The sequence below is a fragment of the Musca domestica genome, unplaced genomic scaffold (assembly GCF_030504385.1).
Source record: "Musca domestica strain aabys unplaced genomic scaffold, Musca_domestica.polishedcontigs.V.1.1 6, whole genome shotgun sequence".
Classification (NCBI taxonomy): Eukaryota; Metazoa; Arthropoda; class Insecta; order Diptera; family Muscidae; genus Musca; species Musca domestica.
Window position 1 is genome coordinate 22,875,363 of NW_026712363.1, and position 23,640 is coordinate 22,899,002.

Below are 23,640 nucleotides of genomic sequence, written 5' to 3' on the forward strand. Positions count from 1 at the left end.
GGTACCTCCCGATATTCAGTATTTCCATGATTTTAGCGAATTTATTCACCGGAATTGTTTCTAATTTGAAGTTCGAAATAGATACTACATCCTATGACAGAAAATTGTCCGTCCAGGTCTACGTGTTCGTATAGCCCCCATATAACGGTACCCCCGATATTCGGTATTTTGATGATTTTAGCGACATTATTTATCGGAATTATTTTACATTTTGTATTTGAAGTTCGTAATGGATACTACAGCCTATGCCAGAAAATTGTCTGTTCAGGTCCACGTTTTATAACCCCCATGGTACCTCCCTATATTCGGTGTTTTGATGATTTTAGCTACATTATAAATATTTTTTTTTCAGGTTTCGCATTTGAATATTGTAATAGCTTGTGACAAAAGTTGCCTATGCAGGTCTACGGCGTCATATAGACGCTAATATACAGCTATATTCGGTATTTTTAAGATAATAACAAAATTTTTAATGGATTTTATTTTTTTGAAAATTGCCAAATTTGCACCATATGATGGAGGGTATTCAAAGTTCGGCCCGGCCGAACTTACAGGTTTTTTATTTTTTTTTATAAGAACTTCAAAGATAATATTAAGAATTTCATTTTAAAGAATTTTATTTACAAAATATTAAGATCGAAATAAAACAAAAACAATAAGGTAAGTACTTTAATACAAACTTTGTAACAAAAATTAGTCATTTAAAAGTCCAAGGCACCGCGATTCAAAAGCCATGGCAGTATGACATTGACATGTTGGATATAACGTTTATTGGTGAACATCATCAGCTTGAATTTATCGCCATCATCACTGTCACCCAAAAAGTTGTCAAATGTGGACATTTCTGAAGAATCCAGTAGGGCAACAGCCAAGACACCAACTGTGGTGCAATAACCTGAAAAAACAAAATTGAAAAAATATCAATAAATTTAAATTTCTACTTCTTTTACAACTAATTTACCCCAAATCCGATATTTATGCAATAGAATATGAAGTTCTTTAAGCGTTGGCTTGGCCTTTGGATATTTAAGTAATTCTAAATTTTCCACCAGATTCTCATGATAATATTGGATCAAATGGTCAAATTGTTTAATTTTGATATCAGCTTGCAATGATGAGAGTATAAAATAAATTAAATCCTGGGCAGGACTGCCATATTTAGGCATGGCAAGATCTACAAAATAGGTATCCAACAATTGGCCCGCCTCGCCATATTGGAACATAATATTGTTGGTCCAGCAATCACAGTGATTCAAAACATTGAAATCCGCATCATCCACCTTGGTTGCCTTCCACAGCTCATCGATGACTGAGTTTAATAGTTTTTCCTAAACGAAAAAATTAGAAGTTTTTCAAAATATTTTTTAAATGTGGTTTCCTCTTCCTTACAATTTTCTCCTTATAATCCTCGGAATTTTCATACAAATGCAAGCAGCGCAACATGTACTTGGTCATGCCCTCAAAGAATGTCGTAATGCCTTTGCGCAATTGATCGTTGTAGGCCCCAATGATTAACGCCTCATCATATTTTCCAATATTTTCTTTGTGTACCGCCGATACGGCATGCCATTCGGCCATTTTCTTAAGTACCTGTTTGGCATGTTTCATATCGAGGCACTCCAAACGATTGGCATTCTTAAAGTTGCGTTGACACAAATCCTCCAACAGCAGATGACCTCGGCTAATGGGCAATTTGTAGTATTTAGCTCCAAAGCTGATTTCTTTGCCAGCCTCATGATATAGTTTTTCAAAGGCCGGAATAAGTTCCTCATACGTTACATGTTCGAATTTGAAGCAGTCAGCTCCCTCCGTTAGTTCTTTGTAGAGATCTGATTCATGCTCCGTTTTGAGAATAAAGAATTTTTTGACTGTGGAACCATCTGGGAATAGAAAGAGGGAATTATAGGGTCAAAAAGGGCTTCACACAATTATTAATATTAGTATTACGAAAGTAGAGCTTGAAGAGAAGTGTATTGACGTATTAATAGATAAATCAAAGGATCCCTCCTCTTCAAAGAAATTATTTACATTGAAATTCTACTATGGGTCCCAGAAATCATCAAAACTCTTGACTTCATATAAAATTATCCCACAAAACATCATTTTAGAAGGAAGTTCGGCGGTTCATACGATTTGGTGTTTGTGTCCCTTACATTCGCAATATCCATTCGACAACAATGATATTTCGTACCAGATATCTTATAGAGCTCGGAAAAGCCTCTGCCAAATTTTATGAAGATTGGTTCAGATTTGGATATACCTCCCATACACAGGGTGAGATAAAAAACTGCAACAAAGTCAAACGCCATAATTGCATCAATAGCATTTTAGAATAAGTTTAGATTTATACAAATTGGTCACGTTTGACATGAATTATAGCCTTCAGACGGCCAATGAAACCGTCACACGCTGAATGTTGCTCTGCGGTATTTTGGCCCATTCCCGACGAAGCGCTTGCTTAAGGCGATCGACACTTCGGTATTTTTTAGTGCCAACCTTACATTCCAAAATACTCCAGACACAATAGCCCAACGGTTTGGTATCCGGAGATTTCGGTGGCCATTTTGCGCTGGAAATGAAGAGAGGAACCTGTGTACCTATTGTAACTATTCTTGGGTGGCACGGGCTGAGTGCGATGTTGCTGACTCCTGTTGGAATGTCCAATGCCTGCGGCCAAAATGTTTGCGTGCCCAAGGCTTTAATACACCGTCCAGAATATTTTCGCGATAATATTCGGCATTTATTCTGATGCCACGGTCGATTAATATGAGCGGAGAGCGATCATCTGCTCTTATGGCGGCCCACACTATCACCATGGACGGCGCTTGAGTTTAGATTCTAAACAAAACAAATGGTGAAGAGAAAGAGAACAAGAGAGCAAGCTGATGTTTTTTTTATAGATGAGCGCAAAGTTTAAATGAGAATGGGCTCCCAAATGACGCTATCTTTTCTATGCTTGAATTTAGTTTTGTTTGTTTAATTGATAGATTAGCGATATTAGCTGTGTTCCGGTCCACGTAAGAATAATTTTAGACCCAACAAGGTATATATATTCTTGATCAACATCTTGATCGTCCGTTCGTCAGTCCTTCCGTCCGTCTGTTGTAATTACGATAGAGTAAAAAAGAATAGAGATGGGAAACTGAAATTTTTGCACCTATCTGCCTTTTGTTGCAGGCAGATCAAGTTCGCAGATGGGCCACGATATCGTATAGCGCCCATATAAATATACCACCGATATTCGGTACAAAGAGTTCTTTGTGACTACTTTACCACCTGGAAAAGAATTGTTTATAGGTCCACGATATGGTATAGCCCCATACAATGGTGCCCCCCGATATTAAGCATTTTGATGATTTTAGCCACATTTTTCAATAATATTGGCTTAAAATCCACAGAAGGAGTTCCTTCTGAGTACTTCATCCCCTGGAAGAGAATTGTCTATATATGTCCACGATATCGTATATCCCCCCATATGACTGTGTCTCCCGACATTCGGTTTTTTGATGATTTCAGTCTCATTTTTCAATGAAATTGTCTGAAATTTTACATAAGGAGTTCTCTGTGAGTAGTTTACCACCTGAAAGAAAATTTTCTATATACGTCCACCGATATTGGGTATTTTGATGATTTAGCCACATTTTTCAATGGAATTTGAATAAATAAGTACAGGGAGTTGCTTTATGAGTACTTTATCCCCTGGAAGAGAATTGTCTATATATATGTCCACGATATCGTCTATCACCCCATATAACTGTGCCTCCAGACATTCGCTATTTTGATAATTTTAGTCACATTTGTCAATGAAATTGTCTGAAATTCTACACAAGGAGTTTTCTGTGAGTAGTTTACCCACTGAAAGAGAATTTTCTATATTGGTCCACGATATCATATAGCCCCCATACAATGGTGCCCCGATATTCGGTATTTTGACGATTTTACCAATATTTTTCAATGGAATAGTCTGAGAATCCACACAAGGAGTTCCTTCTGATTCTTTTATCCCTTGATAGAAAATTGCCCATACAGGCCTACGTTTTAGTGTAGCGCCCATATAACACTACCCCGAGATATTCGGTATTTCCAGGATTTTCGCGAAATTATTCACCAGAATTGCGTCCAATTTCGTATTTTAAGTTCGTAATGGGTAGTACAACCTATGACGGAAAATTGTCTATGCAGGTACACGTCTTACAACGGTAGCTCCCTTTATTCGGTATTTTGATGATTTTAGCGTCATTATTCACCGGAATTGTTTCGAATTTCGCATTTTAAGTTCGGAATCGTTTCTACAGCCTATGACAGAAAATTGTCTGTGCAGGTCCACGCCTTAGTATAGCCCACATATAACGGTAACTCCAGATAATAATTTTAGCGACATCATTCACCGTTTCGAGTTTCGTATTTTAAGTTCGGAAACGTCTCTACAGCCTATGACAAAAATTTATTTATCCAGCACTACATCTCCGTATAGCCTCCATATAAAGGTTTTCATTTGAGCGGTATTTTTAAGCGGATTTTTTTTGTTGCAAAATGGTCAGGCTTAATCCCTTTATTGTTGTTTTTATAAAAAACAACGTTTGTTTATTAGTGGAACGATGGTAATGTTTACCAGGGGGTAAGGCAAGGAATACCTAGGTTTCGGAACGAGCCACCAATCCTATTCAGTTCCTTTGTTTTTTATACCCTACACTACATAGTGGTAAGGGTATTATGTCTTTGTGCATTTGTTTGTAACATGGAGAAGGAAACGAGATAGACCCATAGTTACTTTTGAGAACCTTCATAGAATCACTTTCTGAGTCGATTTATGCATGTCAGTCCGTCTGTCCGTCCGTCCGTCCGTCCGTCCGTCCGTCTGTCCATGTATTCTTGTGAACAAAATGCAGGTCGCATTTATTATCCGATTGAGATGAAATTTTCCAAACAATATTTTTTTGGCCCAAGGACGAACCCTATTGAAATTGGTGACAATCGGATCAAATTTAGATATAGCTCCCATATATATCTTCATCCGATTTCGGGTTAAATGTGCACCAAATGTCCACTATCAGTCTAAATTACCTGAATTTTGGCACACCCAACCGAGTTCGGCCTAGAAGCAAGTATATCAAATTTGGAGAAAATCGGTTCAGATATAGCTATAGCTCCCATATATATCTTTCATCCGATTTGATCTTTAAGTCCCTCACATTCCTACTATGCACTCCACAACCGTGATATTTGGTACCAGGTATTAGATGGAGCACAGAATTAGCTGTTTTAAATTTTATCGAAATCGGTTCAAATTTGGATATAGCTCCCATATATATCTTCATCCGATTTCGCGTTAATTGACCACCAAATGGCCAATATCAGCCCAAATGGCCCGAATTTTGGCACATGTGACCGAGATTAGCCTTAAAGCAAACACAACAAATTTGGAGAAAATCGGTTCAGATATAGCTATAGCTCCCATATATATCTTTCATCCGATTTGATCTTTAAGTCCCTCACATTCCTACTATGCACTCCACAACCGTGATATTTGGTACCAGGTATTAAATGGAGCACAGAAATAGCTGTTTTAAATTTTATCGAAATCGGTTCAGATTTGGATATAGCTCCCATATATATCTTCATCCGATTTCGGGTTAAATGTGCACCAAATGTCCACTATCAGTCCAAATTACCTGAATTTTGGCACACCCAACCGAGTTCGGCCTAGAAGTAAGTATATCAAATTTGGAGAAAATCGGTTCAAATATAGCTATAGCTCCCATATATATCTTTCATCCGATTTGATCTTTAAGTCCCTCACATTCCTACTATGCACTCCACAACCGTGATATTTGTTACCAGGTATTAGATGGAGCACAGAAATAGCTGTTTTAAATTTTATCGAAATCGGTTCAGATTTGGATATAGCTCCCATATATATCTTCATCCAATTTCGCGTTAATTGACCACCAAATGGCCAATATCAGCCCAAATGGCCCGAATTTTGGCACATGTGACCGAGATTAGCCTTAAAGCAAATACAACAAATTTGGAGAAAATCGGTTCAGAAACAGCTATAGCTCCCATATATATGTTTCATCCGATTTAGTGTTTTAGTCCCTTACATTCGTAATATTCACTCCACATCCATGATGTTTGGTACCAGGTATTAGATGGAGCACAGGAATAGCTGTTTTAAATTTTATCGAAATCGGTTCAGATTAGGATATAGCTCCCATATATATCTTCATCCGATTTCGTGTTAATTGTGCATCAAATGGCCAATATCAGCCCAAATCACCTTAATTTTCGTACATAAGACCGAATTCAGTCTAGAAGACGTCAAATTTGGAGAAACCCGGTTCATAGATAGCTATAGTTCGTAAAATGCACGATAGGATTAGATAGATTATGATTTTGTACCAAATATCTCATAGAGCTCTGAAATGCCCTGTATAAACCTTTTTACGAGAGCTCTACTAAATATGCATAGTGGTGTAGGGTATCATATAGTCGGCCCCGTCCGACTTTTGAGCTTTCCTTACTGGTTGTGTCTGGGATATTCTCCCCAGAAGTTATTGCAAAAATAAATTCTATGACAAAAAAAAATTTTTTTACCCAAGTGACAAGATCGTAAGCTCAATAGAAGAGGAACCAAAGAATAACATTAAATTAAAATTCTTCTAAATCTTACAACCGAGCTTATAAACATTTCCATCTTTCTCCACTTGTTATGCTTTCGTTTTACATGAACGAAGTAGCATAACCATAAAGGTAGGTTTTGTCTTCTTCGACCGGGCCTTGTCTTTTAATAGAACAGTATTGGCTTGTCACTTGGGTAAAAAAAGTTGTGTGTTATAGAAGTTATTTTTAAAATAATCTGGGGAGAAAAACAACAAGGAAACAGATGAGGATTGGTGGCTCTTTCCGAAACCTAGGTAATCGCTGCCTTACCCCCTGGTAAACATTACTATGGTTCTCTGCTAATAAACAAACGTTGTTTTTATAAAAACAAGAATAAAGATATTAAGCCTGACCATTTTGCAACAACAAATACTATGGTATTCCGAACAAACAAGCCAACACTGTTTTTATAGCCTTCACCACAAGGTGGTCAGGGTCTTTGTGCATTTGTTTGTAACAGGCAAAAGGAAACGAGATAGACCAATAGTTCCTTTTGATGATCTGCATAGAATCACTTTCTGAGTAAATTTATGCATGTCAGTCCGTCTGTCCGTCTGTCCATGTATTCTTGTGTACAAAATGCAGGTCGCCTTTATTATTCGATTGAGATGAAATTTTGCAAACAACATTTGTTTGGCCCAAGGACGAACCCTATTGAAATTGGAGATATTCGGTCAAAATTTAGATATAGCTACCATATATATCTTCGTCCGATTTGCCTTTTATTGTGCACCAAACGTGTAATATCAGTCCGAATAGTATGGAATTTTGCACGTACGATCCGATTGTATCAAAATAAGTATGCCAAATTTGATCGAAATCGGTTCAGATATAGCTATATCTCCCTTATATATTGTTCATCCGATTTGTTATTTTTGTCCTCCGCAGCTGTGATATGCACTCTGTAACAATAATATTTGGTGAAATTTATCAAATACAGCTCAGAAATACATTTACTAAATTTTATCGAGATCGGTTCAGATTTGGATATAGCTCCCATATATAACTTCGTCCGATTTACCTTGGATTGTGCACCAATCGTCTAATATTTGCCCAAATTGGATGGAATTTGTCACATACGACCGAATTGAGTCTAGAATGTAGTATGCCAAATTTGGTGAAGATCGGTTTAGATATAGCTCCCATATATATTGTTCATCCGATTTGTTGTATTTGTTACTCACAGCCGTAATATGCACTCCGTAACAACGATATTCAGGGAAATATATCAAATACAGCTCAGAAATATCTTTGCCAAATTTTATCGAGATCGGTTCAGATTTGGATATAGCTCCCATATATATCTTTATCTGATTTCAAATTAATTTTGCACCAAATGGGCAATACAAGTCCGAATTTAAAAGATACAAATGCTTTGGCATATTTAGTCCTTTGAATTTTAAATTATAATTGCAATCATAGGGTGTATGATTGAATTCTTCCATAACAACTTTTAATTGTTATGTGGAGCTCAACTAAATTAGCAAAGTGGTGTAGGGCATCATAAAATCGGCCCCGCCCGACTTTAGGACTTTTTTTTTACTGGTTTTAAAATGAATTTATGGCGAATGTTATCTTTTTCGAAAATTTTCAAATTTGTTCTAAATGGTGGAGGGTATTCAAAGTTCGGCCCGGCCGAACTTACCGCTTTTTTACTTGTTAAATTTTCAAGTTCCTTCCAAATGGTGGATGGATGCAAAAATAGCGTTTTCGACCAATTGTACAACCATAGACGAAGAGCTGCTATATTTCACTTTTGTGTTTGGAACACACCCATTGTTTGGGAGAGTATCTGATATGAACACAAGCAAGTACCTCTCTGTCTTCAATGAATTTAATGTAGACATTGTATGTTATGTAGATAAGATACCAATACATAAAGTACTGACAACTAAAACAAATAAGTGCAAAGAAGAAAAAATGGAATTAACGAAAGTAAATAGCAGATCTTCAAAGGTAAATATTTTCTAGTTAAATATTCGTTACAGAAAGATCGACATTTAAATGGTTAAATTTCAACGAATTTGAGCTTAACCTACCGCCTTCTTTCTTTCATCTTGGTTCTTTCGAGGTTGAGTGTAATGCCGCATTCTTAATTGTGTTACATTTTATTTCATCAAACAATTTTTTATTTAATTGATTCTTTTCGTTATAGAAATGCAATTTTGTCTCTTTTACAACCACACACTTATGGAAATATAACCACTTCAGATCCTTGTTTCACCTTTAAACACCTATGAGCGTATCAAAATTTAAATTTCACACGCCTTTCCATATCTTACCTTGTAACTCTGCATCAATTTCAATGCGCGTAATAACCGTTGAATAATTTTCACCGGCCGGTAGTCCCGCATAAGCTTTGAACTCTTTAATTTCCTTATAATTTGGAACATTTTCCTTTAAAACACCCTCGAATAGTCGGGCTTCTAACCATTTGGGAACATTGCTGGTATCTTTGTTAGCTGACATTATTATTATTATTTATTTAATTTGTTTTCTTTTTCATTCACAAAAAAAGTAAATAATTTTATCCGCCCGGTATGAGCAAATAGCACGCTACGGTTGAACTAACAGCAGCAACATTAGAAATATTTCAAAAAACAAAACAACAACTTGTTGTTGTTTGTTTACTCAATACAAAGAGATAATGAGGGAGAGAGATAATGGGAGAGCAATTTAGAAACAAATTGTTAGATATTTTGGGGTTCTCCTATGACTATACAGACGAATCTAGATAAATACTATTTGGTTAGGTGGACAAGTTCTGTTATATGGGAACTATTAGATTAGGCTGTGGTAGGGTAGCAAACAAGGCTATAATTTCAAACAAAAATTTAAGAAGGGGTCAAATAAATATAATACATTCAAAAAATATTCCAAAAATAACAAAACCATACCCCTTGTTCATATATCACTCGTATCCATTAGAGAGAATCACACAAGATTCTTCGACGAAATTTCAAAAATTGTCTTTCCTGACTAGGTGCAAGACCATGTTGCATGCCTCTTTAGGTCCAAATCCATTTTTGAAGATTTCGCTTTTGAAATTATGTCACGGAGCACTGCCTAGATATTACCCTTAGCATTTTGACCAGAGACATTTGCCCAATAGTTACGCATTCCGTCGTGCTGTTACTTGTTGTGGTCAATTTTAAAGCTAAATATAATCCAATGGTCATACAAAATGCTAGAATTCTTCCCTGTCCTTAACTCTCCTCTTAGGCCTGTCGATTGGCTTCAATTGTGTGATCAGAAAGATTTTTTCTGTTTTTGATTCATTTTAACCCCTAGATATTTTGCAATCATCTCCAAAAGCAAGAGGCTCCTCTGTATCTCTCTGAAAATAATAGGCATAGCCCTTGTGAGTCTTACCCTACCCTTGTGAAAATTTTCGTAAGGATCGGACGATAATTGCATTCTGTACATAATGACCCCAAACTGTGTTGTAAAGTGAAAAAATATTACAAAATGTTCACTTCAATATTATAAGTCGAATTAAAAAACCAGTCAGGAAAGCTCAAAAGTCGGGCGGGGCCGACTATATGATACCCTACACCATTATGCATATTTAGTAGAGCTCTCGTAAAAAGGTTTATACAGGGCATTTCAGAGCTCTATTAGATATTTGGTACAAAATCAAAACCTATCTAATTCTATCGTGCATTTTACGAACTATAGCTATCTCTAAACCGGGTTTCTCCAAATTTGACGTATTAGCTTCTAGACTGAATTCGGTCTTATGTACGAAAATTCATGCCATTTGGGCTGATATTGGCCATTTGATGCACAATTAACACGAAATCGGATGAAGATATATAAGGGAGGCATATCCAAATCGGAACAGATTTTAATAAAATTAAAATCAAATATTTTTGGGCTTTATCTGATATCTGGTACCAAATATCATTCCTGTGGAGTGCATATTACGAATGTGAGGGACTTAAAGACCAAATCGGATGAAAGATATATATGGGAGCTATGGCTATATCTGAACCGATTTTTACTAAAATTGGTGTACTTGCTTCTAAGCTGGTTTCGATCGGATTTGCCAAAATTGATGCTATTACGGCCATTTGGTGGTCAATCACCCGAAATCGGATGAAAATCTGAACCGATTTTGATAAAATTTAAAACAGCTATTCCTGTGCTCCATCTAATACCTGGTACCAAATATCACGGTTGTGGAGTGAATATTACGAATGTAAGGGACTAAAACACTAAATCGGATGAAACATATATATGGTTGCTATATCTATATCTGAACCGATTTTCACTAAATTTGACATACTTGCTTCTAGGCTGAATTTGGTCCGATGTACTAAAATTCAGTCCATTTGGACTTATATCGGCCTTTGGTGCACAATTAACCCGAAATCGGATTAAGATATATATGGGAGCTATATCCAAATCTGGACCGATTTCGATAAAATTACAAACAGCCATTTGGTGGTCAATCACCCGAAATCGGATGAAGATATGTATGGGAGCTATATCCAAATCTGAACCGATTTCGGTAAAATTTAAAACAGCTATTCCTGTGCTCCATCTAATACCTGGTACCAAATATCACGGTTGTGGAGTGAATATTACGAATGTAAGGGACTAAAACACTAAATCGGATGAAACATATACATGGTTGCTATATCTATATCTGAACCGATTTTCACTAAATTTGATATACTTGCTTCTAGGCTGAATTTGGTCCGATGTACTAAAATTTAGTCCATTTGGACTTATATTGGCCATTTGATGCACAATTAACCCGAAATCGGTTGAAGATATATATGGGAGCTTTATCCAAATCTGAACCGATTTCGATAAAATTACAAACAGCTATTTCTGGGCTGTATCTTTTATCTGGTACCAAATATCATTCTTGTGGAGTGCATATTACGAATGTGAGAGGCTTAAACACCAAATCGGACAAAACATATATATGGGAGCTATAGCTGTTTCTGAACCGATTTTCTCCAAATTTGTTGTATTTTCTTTAAGGCTAATCTCGGTCACATGTGCCAAAATTCGGGCCATTTGGGCTGATATTGGCCATTTGGTGGCCAATGAACCCGAAATCGGATGAATATATATATGGAAGCTATATCCAAATCTGAACCGATTTCGATAAAATTTAAAACAGCTATTACTGTGCTCCATCTAATACCTGGTACCAAATATCACGGTTGTGGAGTGCAAAGTAGGAATGTGAGGGACTTAAAGATCAAATCGGATGAAAGATATATATGGGAGCTATAGCTATATCTGAACCGATTTTCTCAAAATTTGATATACTTGCTTCTGGGCGGAACTCGGTTGGGTGTGCCAAAATTCAGGTAATTTGGACTGATAGTGCACATTTGGTGCACATTTAACCCGAAATCGGATGAAGATATATATGGGAGCTATTTCTAAATTTGATCCGATTCTCACCAATTTCAATAGGGTTCGTCCTTGGGCCAAAAAAATATTGTTTGGAAAATTTCATCTCAATCGGATAATAAATGCGACCTGCATTTTGTTCACAAGAATACATGGACAGACGGACGGACGGACAGACGGACTGACATGCATAAATCGACTCAGAAAGTGATTCTATGAAGGTTCTCAAAAGTAACTATGGGTCTATCTCGTTTCCTTCGCCATGTTACAAACAAATGCACAAAGACATAGTACCCTTACCACTATGTGGTGTAGGGTATAAATATATATCTATTTGTATGAAAATTTCATAAGATATTTGTGAAAAATTTTTGTTGATAAATATCTAGAAAAATATTTTTCACAGCAGGAAAAGACTATAGCAGTGTATTGTTATCAGATTGGCCTTTCCAGAAAAATATTTATAGAATAAATACTTCCGTTTTTGTAATTATTAAGTGTCGATAAAATTATCCATTAATTATTTTATCAATTCAATTAATTATTAAGTATCAATTAAAATAGCTCATGCATGAATTCGTACATACCCAAGGACTGTCCGAATACATTGTAGACGTTTTGTGAATTTTGAATGTTAAGTTAAAATTGTTAGCCTGGAAGAAGTCGAAGCATTAATAATTTTTAACGTAGAATTGTTGATCCCCAGCATTCTATAAAAAGTAGCACTAAATTAGCATTGCTGAAAAAATGGAATGCACTCAAGGCCTATATAAGAATACCAATTTATATCCTCACCACCATATTATGGAGGGTAAGTTTTTCATTCCGTTTGTAACACCTCAAATTAAAATTCTATGTCGATTTAACGATGACCGTACGTCCCTTAGCTTCCGAACAAATTGAAGTTGGTTGATAAAATTTTACTCAAATGTGTATTTTGTCTGCAGGGCTTTTTGTATTGAAAATGGGATATAAAGGTCCACGTTTAGTTATAGCCCCCCCATGTAACTGTAGCTCTGTATATTCGGTATTTTGTTGATTTTAGCGAGATTGTTTACCGGAATTGAAGTTCCTAATGGATACTTCTGTCTATGACAGAAAATTGTCTATGCTGGCCCAGGTTTTCGTATAGCCCCCATACATCGGTACCTCCCCATATTCGGTATTTTGCTGATTTCAGCAATATTATTCACCGGAATTGTTTCAATTTTCGTATTTCAAGTTTTTAATAGATACTACAATCTATGACAGAAAGTTGTCTATGCAGGTCCAGGTCTCCGAATATTCGGTATTTTTATGATTTAAGCGACATTATTTATCGGAATTGTTTTAAATTTCGTATTTGAAGTTCCTAATAGGTACTACAGTCTATGACAAAAAATTGTCTATGCAGGTCCAGGTCTTCGTATAGACCCCTCCTAATGGGTACTACAGTCTATGACCAAAAAATTGTATATGCATGGCCTGGTCTTCGTAGATCCCCTTAATATCGGTACCTCCCTATATTTGGTATTTTGATGTTTTCGCGGCATTATTCACCGGAATTGTTTTAAGTATCGTATTTGCGGCTTATGACAAAAATAATAATTATGCCTTTGTGCATTTGTTTGTAACATAGAGAAGAAAGCGGAATAGACCCATAGTTACTTTAAAGGATCTTCATAGAATCACTTTCTGAGTTGATTTATGCATGTCAGTCCGTCTGTCCTTGTATTCTTGTGAACAAAATGGCAGTCGTTCGAGTTTGGCCCAAGGACCGACCCTATTGAAATTGGTGAGAATCGGTTCAAATTTAGATATAGCTTCTATATATATCTTCATCCTATTTCGGGTTAATTGTGCACTAAACGACTGATATCAGCCCAAATGGACTGAATTTTGGCACTTCCGACGGAATCCAGCCCAGAAGCAAGTACTTCAAATTTTGGTGAAAATCGGTTCAGATATAGCTATAGCTCCCATATATATATCTTTATCCTATTTTGGTGTTAAAGTCTCTCATATGCTTATAATGCACTCCACAACAATGATATTTGATACCGGACTTCCGATACAGCTCGAAAATACCTAAGCCAAATTATATCGAGATCGGTCCAGATCTTAGTATACCTTCGATATACGTATTCATCAGCTCAAATTGAATAGATTTGTTTCATATTCAACAGAAATTTTCCATTTTGAAATATAATTCGTATCGAAGTCATATCACGCACTAGGCAGAAATATTATTTGGTACTAAAGGCACAATGTGACGTAGGCTCATTTGTTAAAAATCGATTCAGATTTGGATATAGTTCCGAAAATGTGACTACTCCAAAGCCATGATACGCATTCGAATAAGGTTTATAGTTGGTATGATCTACTTCACATACATTTCCAATATAAACTTTTTAAACCGATGTAGTGTTTATTTTCTTTGTGTAGGTAAGCTTCGACTTTATGTGAATATTCGTGGAAAGTAAAAAAAAAATGTTTTTTGTCATAGAAGTTATTTGTTAAAATAACTTCTGGGGAGAATATCCCAGACAAGAAACAAGGGAACTGATGAGGATTGGTGGCTCTTTCCGAAACCTAGGTATTCCCTGCCTTACCCCCTGGTAAACATTACCATCGTTCTCCACTCATAAACAAACAACGAAAGTAAAAAATGTTATTTTTTTAGTATCTAAGTGTCAAGAATGAAGAATTATGCACTCCTGAGTTTGTTGGTACAATACTGCAGCGCTCCTTATGCCCGACGAGACTTGTGGAGTAATGAATATCTAGCGAGTATGCGATCCGGAAGCTGCAGGGGAGAGTTAGGGGAGAGAACGGAGCTCCTAAATTTTTCTGCGCCTACCGAACAGCACTAGTGTTCTGCAAGCGGAAATCATTACTAACAGTAGACTAACTACCATAAATGTCCTAAAGGACAGCAAATTCGCCATAATGGCAGTAACAGCCAATAACGCACAACATAACGGGGATCAAAAATATTCTTAACAAGGATCAGTTCGAATCACATGGGTACCAGGCAATAATGGGATTAGAGGTGACGAACGGACAGACTCACTGGCGAAATATGTCAGAAGTTTAAGGGACACCTCCCTGAGAACGTTCCTCTTTGACAAACATCTAAAATTCCAACACATTTCTTAGGCTGGAATCAAACATTTCTACGAAAAACTGCGATTCCCGGGAATAGCCAAAATTGTTTACAAATATGTCTCAGGCGAATTCTCTTCGATTTGGTGTTTTGGATCTCATAACTTGACATAGATTTTAAATAAGTCGTTAGAGTTTTTTTCTGAACAATTGTTTATTAAAAGAAATACATTAAAAAAATTTTAAAAACACAACCTTGCCGAATCATTTAAAAGTCCAGCGCACCCCGATTCAAAAGCCAGGGCATTATGACATTGACATGTTCGATATAACGTTTATTGGTGAACATCAGCAGCTTGAATTTATCGCCATCATCGCTGTCGCCCAAAAAGTTATCAAATGTCGACAGTTCTGTAGAATCCATCAAGGCAATGGCCAGGACACCAACCGTTGTGGCAAAACCTAAAAGGACACAGATAAATTCTAATATTTTTCCAGTTGTGACCCTTTTCGCTTTGACATACCCCAAATATTATATTTATGCAGTGCTACATGCAGGTCCTTAAGACTTGGCTTAGCTTTTGGATATTTCAGTAATTCCAAATTTTCCACCAAATGTTCATGATAATATCGTATTAAATTGTCAAATTGTTTAATTTTAAAATCAGTTTGTGCCGACGACAAGATGAAATAGATTAAATCCTGAGCTGGACTACCGTATTTGGGATTGCCAATATCGACAAAGTAGTTATCCAACAATTCGCCATTGGCGCCGTATTGGAACATTATATTGCTGGCCCAGCAATCGCAATGATTTAAGACATTGAAATCGCCATCATCCACCTTAGTTGCCTTCCACAGCTCATCGATGATGCGGGGTAAAAGTTTTTCCTAAAATGATAAAGTTCGATTTTTTCCGCAAAATTTTAATTAACTGAAATTTTATCTTTAACTTACAATCTTCTCCCTGTAATCCTCAGAATTCTCATACACATGCATACAACGCTGCATATACTTGGTCATACTCTCAAAGAACACGGTGATGCCTTTGCGCAGCCGCTCGTTGTAGGTTCCCACAGTAAACACTTCATCGTATTTCCCAATATTTTCTCTATGCACCGCCGATACAGCATGCCATTCGGCCATTTTCTTGAGAACCTGCTTTGTATGTTCCATATCGAAGCAATCCAAACGACTGGCATTTCTAAAGTTTAGCGGACATAAGTCCTCCAACAGCATGTGACTCTTATCGGTGGGTAGTTTGTGGTATTTAGCAGCGAATTTAATTTCCTTTCCAGCATCGCGGTATAACTTTTCAAATGCTGGCATAAGCTGCTGATAGACTATATGTTCCGTTGTGAAACAATCCTCGATGCCTTCTGTTAGTTCTTTATAGAGCGCGGATTCGTGTTGAGTTTTGACAATGAAGAATTTTGGAATTGTGGAGCCGTCTACAAGAAAGAAATGGGAGGATATTAATGTTTCCATTGGGGAATGTATTCAAAGATTTTAGGAGTATATTTAAAGATTATGTGTGGTTGCATCTATATACAGGGTGAGATGAAAAAAAAGACGCAACATAGTCAAATGCCATATTTTTTTTTAATTTTATTGAATAGAATCTAAAAATTTCGGAAATAGCACCAAATTTTAGACTAAGTTTAGATTTGTTTGAATTGGTCACTTTTGCCACGAATTATGGCCCTCAAACGGCCAATGAAATCGTCACACGCTGGCCGAATGTTGCGCTGCGAAATTTTGACCCATTCCCGACGAAGCGCTTGCTTGAGGTGATCGACACTTTGGTATTTTTTAGTGCCAACCTTGCTTTCAAAAATATTCCAGATACAATAGTCCAACGGATATTTTGGTGGCCATTGTGCGCTGGATATGATGCGAGGAACCTCATTTTGTAACCATTTTTGGGAAGCATGTACTGCGTGCGATGGTGCTGAGTCCTGTTGGAATGTCCATAGTCTGCGTCCAAAATGTTTGAGTGCCCAAGGCTTTGGTACACCCTCCAGAATATTTTCGCGATAATATTCGGCATTTATTCTGATGCCACGGTCGATTAATATGAGTGGAGAACGACCATCCCCTGTTATGGCGGCCCACAACATCACCATGGCCGGCGCTTGAGTTCTGGTGGCCAACCGAAGTTGCACATTTTCAGCTGACCTCTTTGGCAAGTAAACACATTGATTTTGTTTGTTTGCAAACTGCTGGACAACGAATGTTTCTCATCGGATAAAACCAAATTCCGCAGTTCACCACTTTCGGCCAAGCGAAGCAACTCTTTAGCTCTTTTGAGTCTATTTTCTTTCTGTTGTGGTGTAAGTTAAGTAAGCACTTTTTGGAATTTCAATGGCTTAACCCCGAGCTCATTTTTCAATATTTGTCGAATGGAATATTGCGATTGTTCAGCTCAAGAGCCATTTTTCGGCCACTGTGGCGTGGGTTTCGTTTAAGTCGCTTCCTTATTTTCGAACCATTTCTGCTGATGTTGCTGTTTTCTTCCAAATTAGGTCTGAAAATAAGTATGCCAAATTTGATCGAAATCGGTTCAGATGTAGCTATAGCTCCCATATATATTGTTCATCCGATTTGTTATTTTTGACCTCCGCAGTCGTAATATGCACTCTGTAACAACAATATTTGGGGAAATATATCAAATAAAGCTCAGAAATATCTTTGCCAAATTTTCAGATTTGGTTATAGCTCCCATATATAACTTCGTCCGATTTACCTTTTATTGTACACCAAACGTCTAATATTTGCCCAAATGGGATGGAATTTGGCACAAACGGCCGAATTGAGTCTAGAAGCTAGAATGCCAAATTTGGTGAAGATCGGTTCAGATATAGCTATAGCTACCATATATATTGTTCATACGATTTGTTGTATCTGTTACCCACAGCCGTAATATGCACTCCGTAATAACGATATTCAGGGAAATATATCAAATACAGCTCAGAAATATCTTTGATAGATTTTATCGAGATCGGTTCAGATTTGGATATAGCTCCCATGTATACCTTTATCTGATTTCAAATTAATTTTGCACCAAATGGGCAATACAAGTTCGAATTTAAAAGATACAAATGCTTTGGCATATTTAGTTATGTGGAGCTCAACTAAATTAGCAAAGTGGTGTAGGGTATCATATAGTTGGCCCCGCCCGACTTTAGGACTTTCTTTACTGGTTACATGCTAAACCATTGAAACATTGGCTCTGACGGGCTCAAGCTAAAATTAGGAGTTTTAAGTTTTCGTCGGTTATAAAGCTCAAACCTCATTTTGGCCTTCCTTCCGTGGGGTCTTCATTCAATGTACCATATAACACTAAATCAAATCCCCTGGAGGAAAATATCTATGTTGGCTACAGACACTTATGATTGCTGAAAATTTTAAACATTATCTACATGCGAAAATAAATTTTTTGTGAAGTGAATGAGTTAACAAAAATCACAATTAACGATCAGTACCCCACACACGTTCTACAAAAGCTATTAATAAATCTAAAAAAACATTTAATTTAAAATTTATTTAACAAAAAAAAAAAACTCTTTGCGTAGAGTACACATTATTGACGAGTCATTCTCTTCATGTGAGTCATATTTTGAAGCATCGACAGAAAGGAAAACTTTGATATTATACTAACGTAAGAAGACGAAGAATTATACTAATTTAAGAAGATAATCTTCCCATTAAGTAGCTGAAGTTACGGTTTAAGACTGCCAAGTACCCAGACTCTGGAGATACTAAGTTATATGATCCAAATTACAATTTAAAAGTAAGTTCTGAATAATACTATGAAAGTTTAGTGGAAGTAATTTTTATCATTCTCTATTGAACTTGCCTCCTGAATTTATATGTTTAAGCCAATTATTTCAATTTTATATAGTTCATCTTCGAACTTGATCTTAATTCAGATCGCAAACGCATGTGTACCAAATTTAAGCACTCTATCTCAATTCCATCGGAAGATACTTTGTTGGATCAAAAATTATTACTTCGATGAGTTACAAACAGAATGACATGTTATGGTGGAGTATGCAATATTGCAGATCGAATTATTTTCTCCTAAAGCTGCTTTAACGGGTAAATTTCGATTATACCATCAAAAAAAAAAAAAAACACCATATATTTTGGGAATTTTCAAAGCAAATAGCCACTCTAAAACTTGAAATTATTCATCTTCCTCCATAAAAAATAATTTATCCAGAACCCCTATTTAAACTTCAATAAGAAGAGTCGTTTATTCGAATATTTTTCCAGCCCATTATCCCATTCTTTTATTATTTTTCCATAATAATTCCAAAATTCCCCCCGCAACGAATTACCTTGTAATTCGATGTGAATTTCAACGCGTGTTATAACCGTTGAAAAATTTTCACCGGCTGGAACTGCGGCATAGGCTTTAAATTCCTTAATAGCTTTATAATTTGGAACATTTTCTTTTAGGATATTCTCGAATAGCTGAGCCTCCAACCATTTGGGAACGTTGCTCGTGTTCGCAGTTGAAGACATTGTATGTAGTTCGAATGCAAAACTGAAAAAAGTGACAAATAAATGTATCCGCACAAAGTGACCAATGCAAACCCGGCAATTGAACTAACATAACTTTGGAAGTTTCAAAATAAATTCAAATGAGTTAATATCTTATCAAGAGAGATGTTAAATTTTAAAGTACTTGAGAGAAAGAGAGGGAGAGAGAGTGAGAGAATGGGAAAATATGAGAAATATACCACGGACCTCATAAAAACTATCAATTAGAAACTTTACTGTCGAATCAATACAGTCGGCTCTGGATAACAGGTATTTTGTTAACGGAAGTAAGCTAATCTGATATAACAGTATTTAGCAGTACACATTTAGATAAGATACCCGCTGTCAACGGAGATGAGTCTGCTGCAGTCAAAAAGAATGGTCTAAGTAACCGAATAATGTGGAGTAAAATATGATATGAACAGTTGGAGTTATATGGGTCGCATATGAAAACGTGGACCTATATTGACTATTTGTTGATAGATGCGCCAGTGTCCATTTCGAATTTCCTATACCAAATTTCAAAGAATTCCTTTGGAAAATATAGCTAAAATAATACAAATACTGAAGATATATTACTACCGTTATATAAAAACTATATGAAAACTTTGATTTTTTTAGAAAATTTTGGGTTACGAATAAGTGGTTAATTTTTAAAATTCGTTTATTGCAAAATTTGTGACACAGATAAATCTCCCTTGATACCTCTCTCACAATTTGCCAATATCATAAAATATTCAAAATTTGTGCCTAGAAATATTGAACTGAGTGCAAAATTAATTTTTTTTTCAAATCCCCAAAAATATTACGGAAATGGAGCTAAACATAAGGGATTTTTCAATCAGTGTTTGAAAGTATACGCTTGGAGGTGACCAAAATTAGGCGAGAAAGCTCCACCTATTTTTGACATTTTTGAAAATGTTAATGTTAAGATTCTTTGAAATTCATGCGCTTTAGTTATATGGTGCCTTAGGCAATATTAATGGCAAGAATCCAAGGAAATTTTCAAGTCAAGACATTAAAGAGCTATATTACGTCCATTTCTTCAAAAACGTTCAAACTCAATTAAGATGTGATTGTATCAAAATGTTAAGGAGTTCTGGAGTGTTGGTGGGTTCTGAGAAATATGGTAAAATTTTATAAAGGACAATTTTGTGGAATAGGTTGATATTCCACAAAATTGTCTTTTTATAAAATTTTACCATATTTCTCAGAACCCACCAACACTCCAGAACTCCTTAACATTTTAATCTTTTATTCTAAATAACATTGCTATAGAGTGCATGATATCACTTCAAGAAGGATTATATTATAAACAAGTAAAAAAGCTGTATGTTCGACCGGGCCGAACTTTTGATACCCCCCACCAAGTGGAACGAATTTGGCAATTTTCAAATAAAAATTCGAATTTTGTTAAAATCTTAAAAATACCGAATGTAGCCGTTATATTAGGATCTATACGACGACGTTGACCTGCAGAGGCAACAAAAATATATATATATATATATCGGTGAATAATGTAGCGAAAATCATCAAAATACCGAATATAGGGAGGTACTATTATATGGGGGCTATACAAAAAAGGTGAAACTGCACAGACAATTTTCTGTTATAGGCTGTAGTAACTATTTCGAACTTCAAATACCAAATTTGAAACAATTCCGACTAATAATGTCGCTAAAATCATCAAAATACCGAATATCGGGAGGTAACGTTATATGTGGGCTATATGAAGACGTGGACCTGCACATACACTTTTCTGTCGTAGGCTGTAGTATTCATTACGAACTTCAAATACTAAATTTTAAACAATTCCGGTGAATAATGTCGCTAAAATCATGAAAATACCGAATATCGGGAGGTACCGTTACCGTCATGGACCATTTTCAATACCAAAAGTCCTGCATACATAATATACCTTTGAGTAAAACTTTTTATCAAAATACTTTATTTCGTTCGGAAGCTAGAGTGATTTCCACAGAAGGACAGACGGATAGATGGACGTATATTGCCAAATCGACATAGAATTTTATGCTGATCTGGAATACATATACTTTGTGGGGTCTTAAATCTATATTTCGAGGTATTACAAACGGAATGATAAACTTAATATATCCTCCATACTACAGTGGAGGGTATAAAAATATATATCGGAGCCGAATTCCACAAAATGGAAACATTCGTCGGGAAATTCACTCCATTTGGTCTTATATTAGCCATTATTTGCACAGTAAACCTGAAATCGAATTGGGAGCTACATCCAAATCTTAGGCGATCTCAAAACAATTTGGCAAAAGGTATTTCTGAGCTCTATAAGATATCTGATACCAAATATCATTGTTGTCGAATGTATATTATGAATGTAAGGGACTTAAACACCAAATCTGTTGAAACATATATATGGGAGCAATAGCTATACTTGAAGCGATTTTCTCCAAATTTTATGTACTTGCTTTCAGATTGAGTTAGGTCATATGTGCCAAAATTGAGGTCATTTGAACTGATATTGGCTATTTGGTGCACAATTAACCCGAAATCATTTCAGGGAGCTATATGGGAGCTATATCGAAATCTGAACCGACTTTGATACAGTTTGGCTGAGGTATATCTGGGATGCATCTGGTTGTGGAATGCATATTACGAATTTGAGGTACTTAAAACCCCAAATCGGATGAAAAATATATAAGAGCTATAGCTATATCTCAACCGATTTTTTCCAAATTTGATTTACTTGATTCTAGACTGAATTCGGGTCATTTGGACCATTTTGTACACCCGAAATTGGTTAAAGATATATGGGAGCTATATTTAAATCTGATCCGATTATCAGATTATCTTTGGGTCAAACTTATGTAGTTTGGAAAATTTCATCTCAGTCGAATAATAAATGCGACTTGCATTTTTCCACAAAAATACTTGAACGGACGGACTGACATGCATAAATCGACTGAGAAAGTGATCTATAAATATCCTCAAAACTAACTATGGGTGTGCCTCGCTTCCTTCTCCATGTTATAAGCAAACACACAAAGACATGATACCCTTACCACTATGTGGTGTAGGATATAGGAGCATGTCTGTTTGACTTTTAAAGACATTTTATTAAAAACACAATAAATGTTTAATTTATTCCGTGTCGCTAAGTGGAAAATTTTCAGAGCCCAATATGAATGAGATCGGCAATTTATGTACACTTTTCCCAGACATTTGCTTCAGAGACTTCATCAGATCCAATAGCTTGGGTAATTGCTTTTCATGATTTTCCAGCTTCACTTGATTGGCTTTTAATTTTGCATTGACATCGTTTAGTAGTTCCATTTGTTGTTTCTCTGCGTCTTTTGTTTTAGGTTTCAATTCCTTTTGGAGAGATTCGATTTTTTCGAATTCTTTTTCGAATCCATTGATTTTTCCATTGATATCCTCCAATAATTCTGATAGTATATCCACAGCTGTATTAGTAGGACATTTCTTGATGTGTTCCTTTTGTCTTTGCAAAATCCCATTGAGATTGGAATTTTGTTCATTTTGACTGGTTTTTAGGCTGGCTAGCAATGTGTCCTCCAGGACACTGTACTCTACTTGGGTTTTATTGAAGAAGACATTTAATGGCTCGCATACATTTGTGTTTCCCTCGTTTGTTAGCTTTTGGGTCCTAAGTTGCTGCAACAACTTAGCTTCTCGAAATGCTCTACAATACAGTGAATTGATATCAATATTTTTTTCTTTTGGATTTGAAATCAAATTGAGATTTACTTACTTTTTATTTAAATATTCCACATCGCGTAGCAGACGATTAACACCCTCCTGAAGCTCGAATATATAGCCACGAAATTCATCGGCAGACTGGAGATTATTGTCGGAATTTCCCTCAACAGCAAGCGACAAAATAACGCTGATAATAGCAGCAAAAGACAAGAGAGGTTTCATGTTTTTCTTTCGATTTCAAGATGTGTACTGTCAAGATGTCCG

At 36.1% G+C, this 23,640-nt stretch overlaps 3 protein-coding genes across 3 annotated transcripts; all 3 read right to left on the reverse strand.

The window, feature by feature from the left end:
• Positions 1-655: 655 nt before the first annotated feature.
• On the reverse strand, positions 656-9,238 carry LOC101888759 (uncharacterized). The gene is made up of 4 exons (XM_005180078.4): positions 8,946-9,238; positions 1,390-1,880; positions 962-1,328; positions 656-895 (listed from the first exon to the last, which is right to left on the reverse strand). The coding sequence occupies exons 1-4, from the start codon at positions 9,130-9,132 to the stop codon at positions 702-704; spliced, it is 1,239 nt and encodes a 412-aa protein (XP_005180135.2). The 5' UTR covers positions 9,133-9,238; the 3' UTR covers positions 656-701.
• A 6,141-nt stretch (positions 9,239-15,379) lies between these two features.
• On the reverse strand, positions 15,380-19,760 carry LOC101888938 (uncharacterized). The gene is made up of 4 exons (XM_005180079.4): positions 19,467-19,760; positions 16,081-16,574; positions 15,648-16,014; positions 15,380-15,585 (listed from the first exon to the last, which is right to left on the reverse strand). The coding sequence occupies exons 1-4, from the start codon at positions 19,651-19,653 to the stop codon at positions 15,392-15,394; spliced, it is 1,242 nt and encodes a 413-aa protein (XP_005180136.2). The 5' UTR covers positions 19,654-19,760; the 3' UTR covers positions 15,380-15,391.
• A 2,991-nt stretch (positions 19,761-22,751) lies between these two features.
• LOC101889118 (uncharacterized) lies at positions 22,752-23,640 on the reverse strand. Its single transcript, XM_005180080.4, has 2 exons — positions 23,429-23,640; positions 22,752-23,359 (listed from the first exon to the last, which is right to left on the reverse strand). Exons 1-2 carry the CDS (start codon positions 23,596-23,598, stop codon positions 22,798-22,800), a joined length of 732 nt encoding a protein of 243 aa, XP_005180137.1. The 5' UTR covers positions 23,599-23,640; the 3' UTR covers positions 22,752-22,797.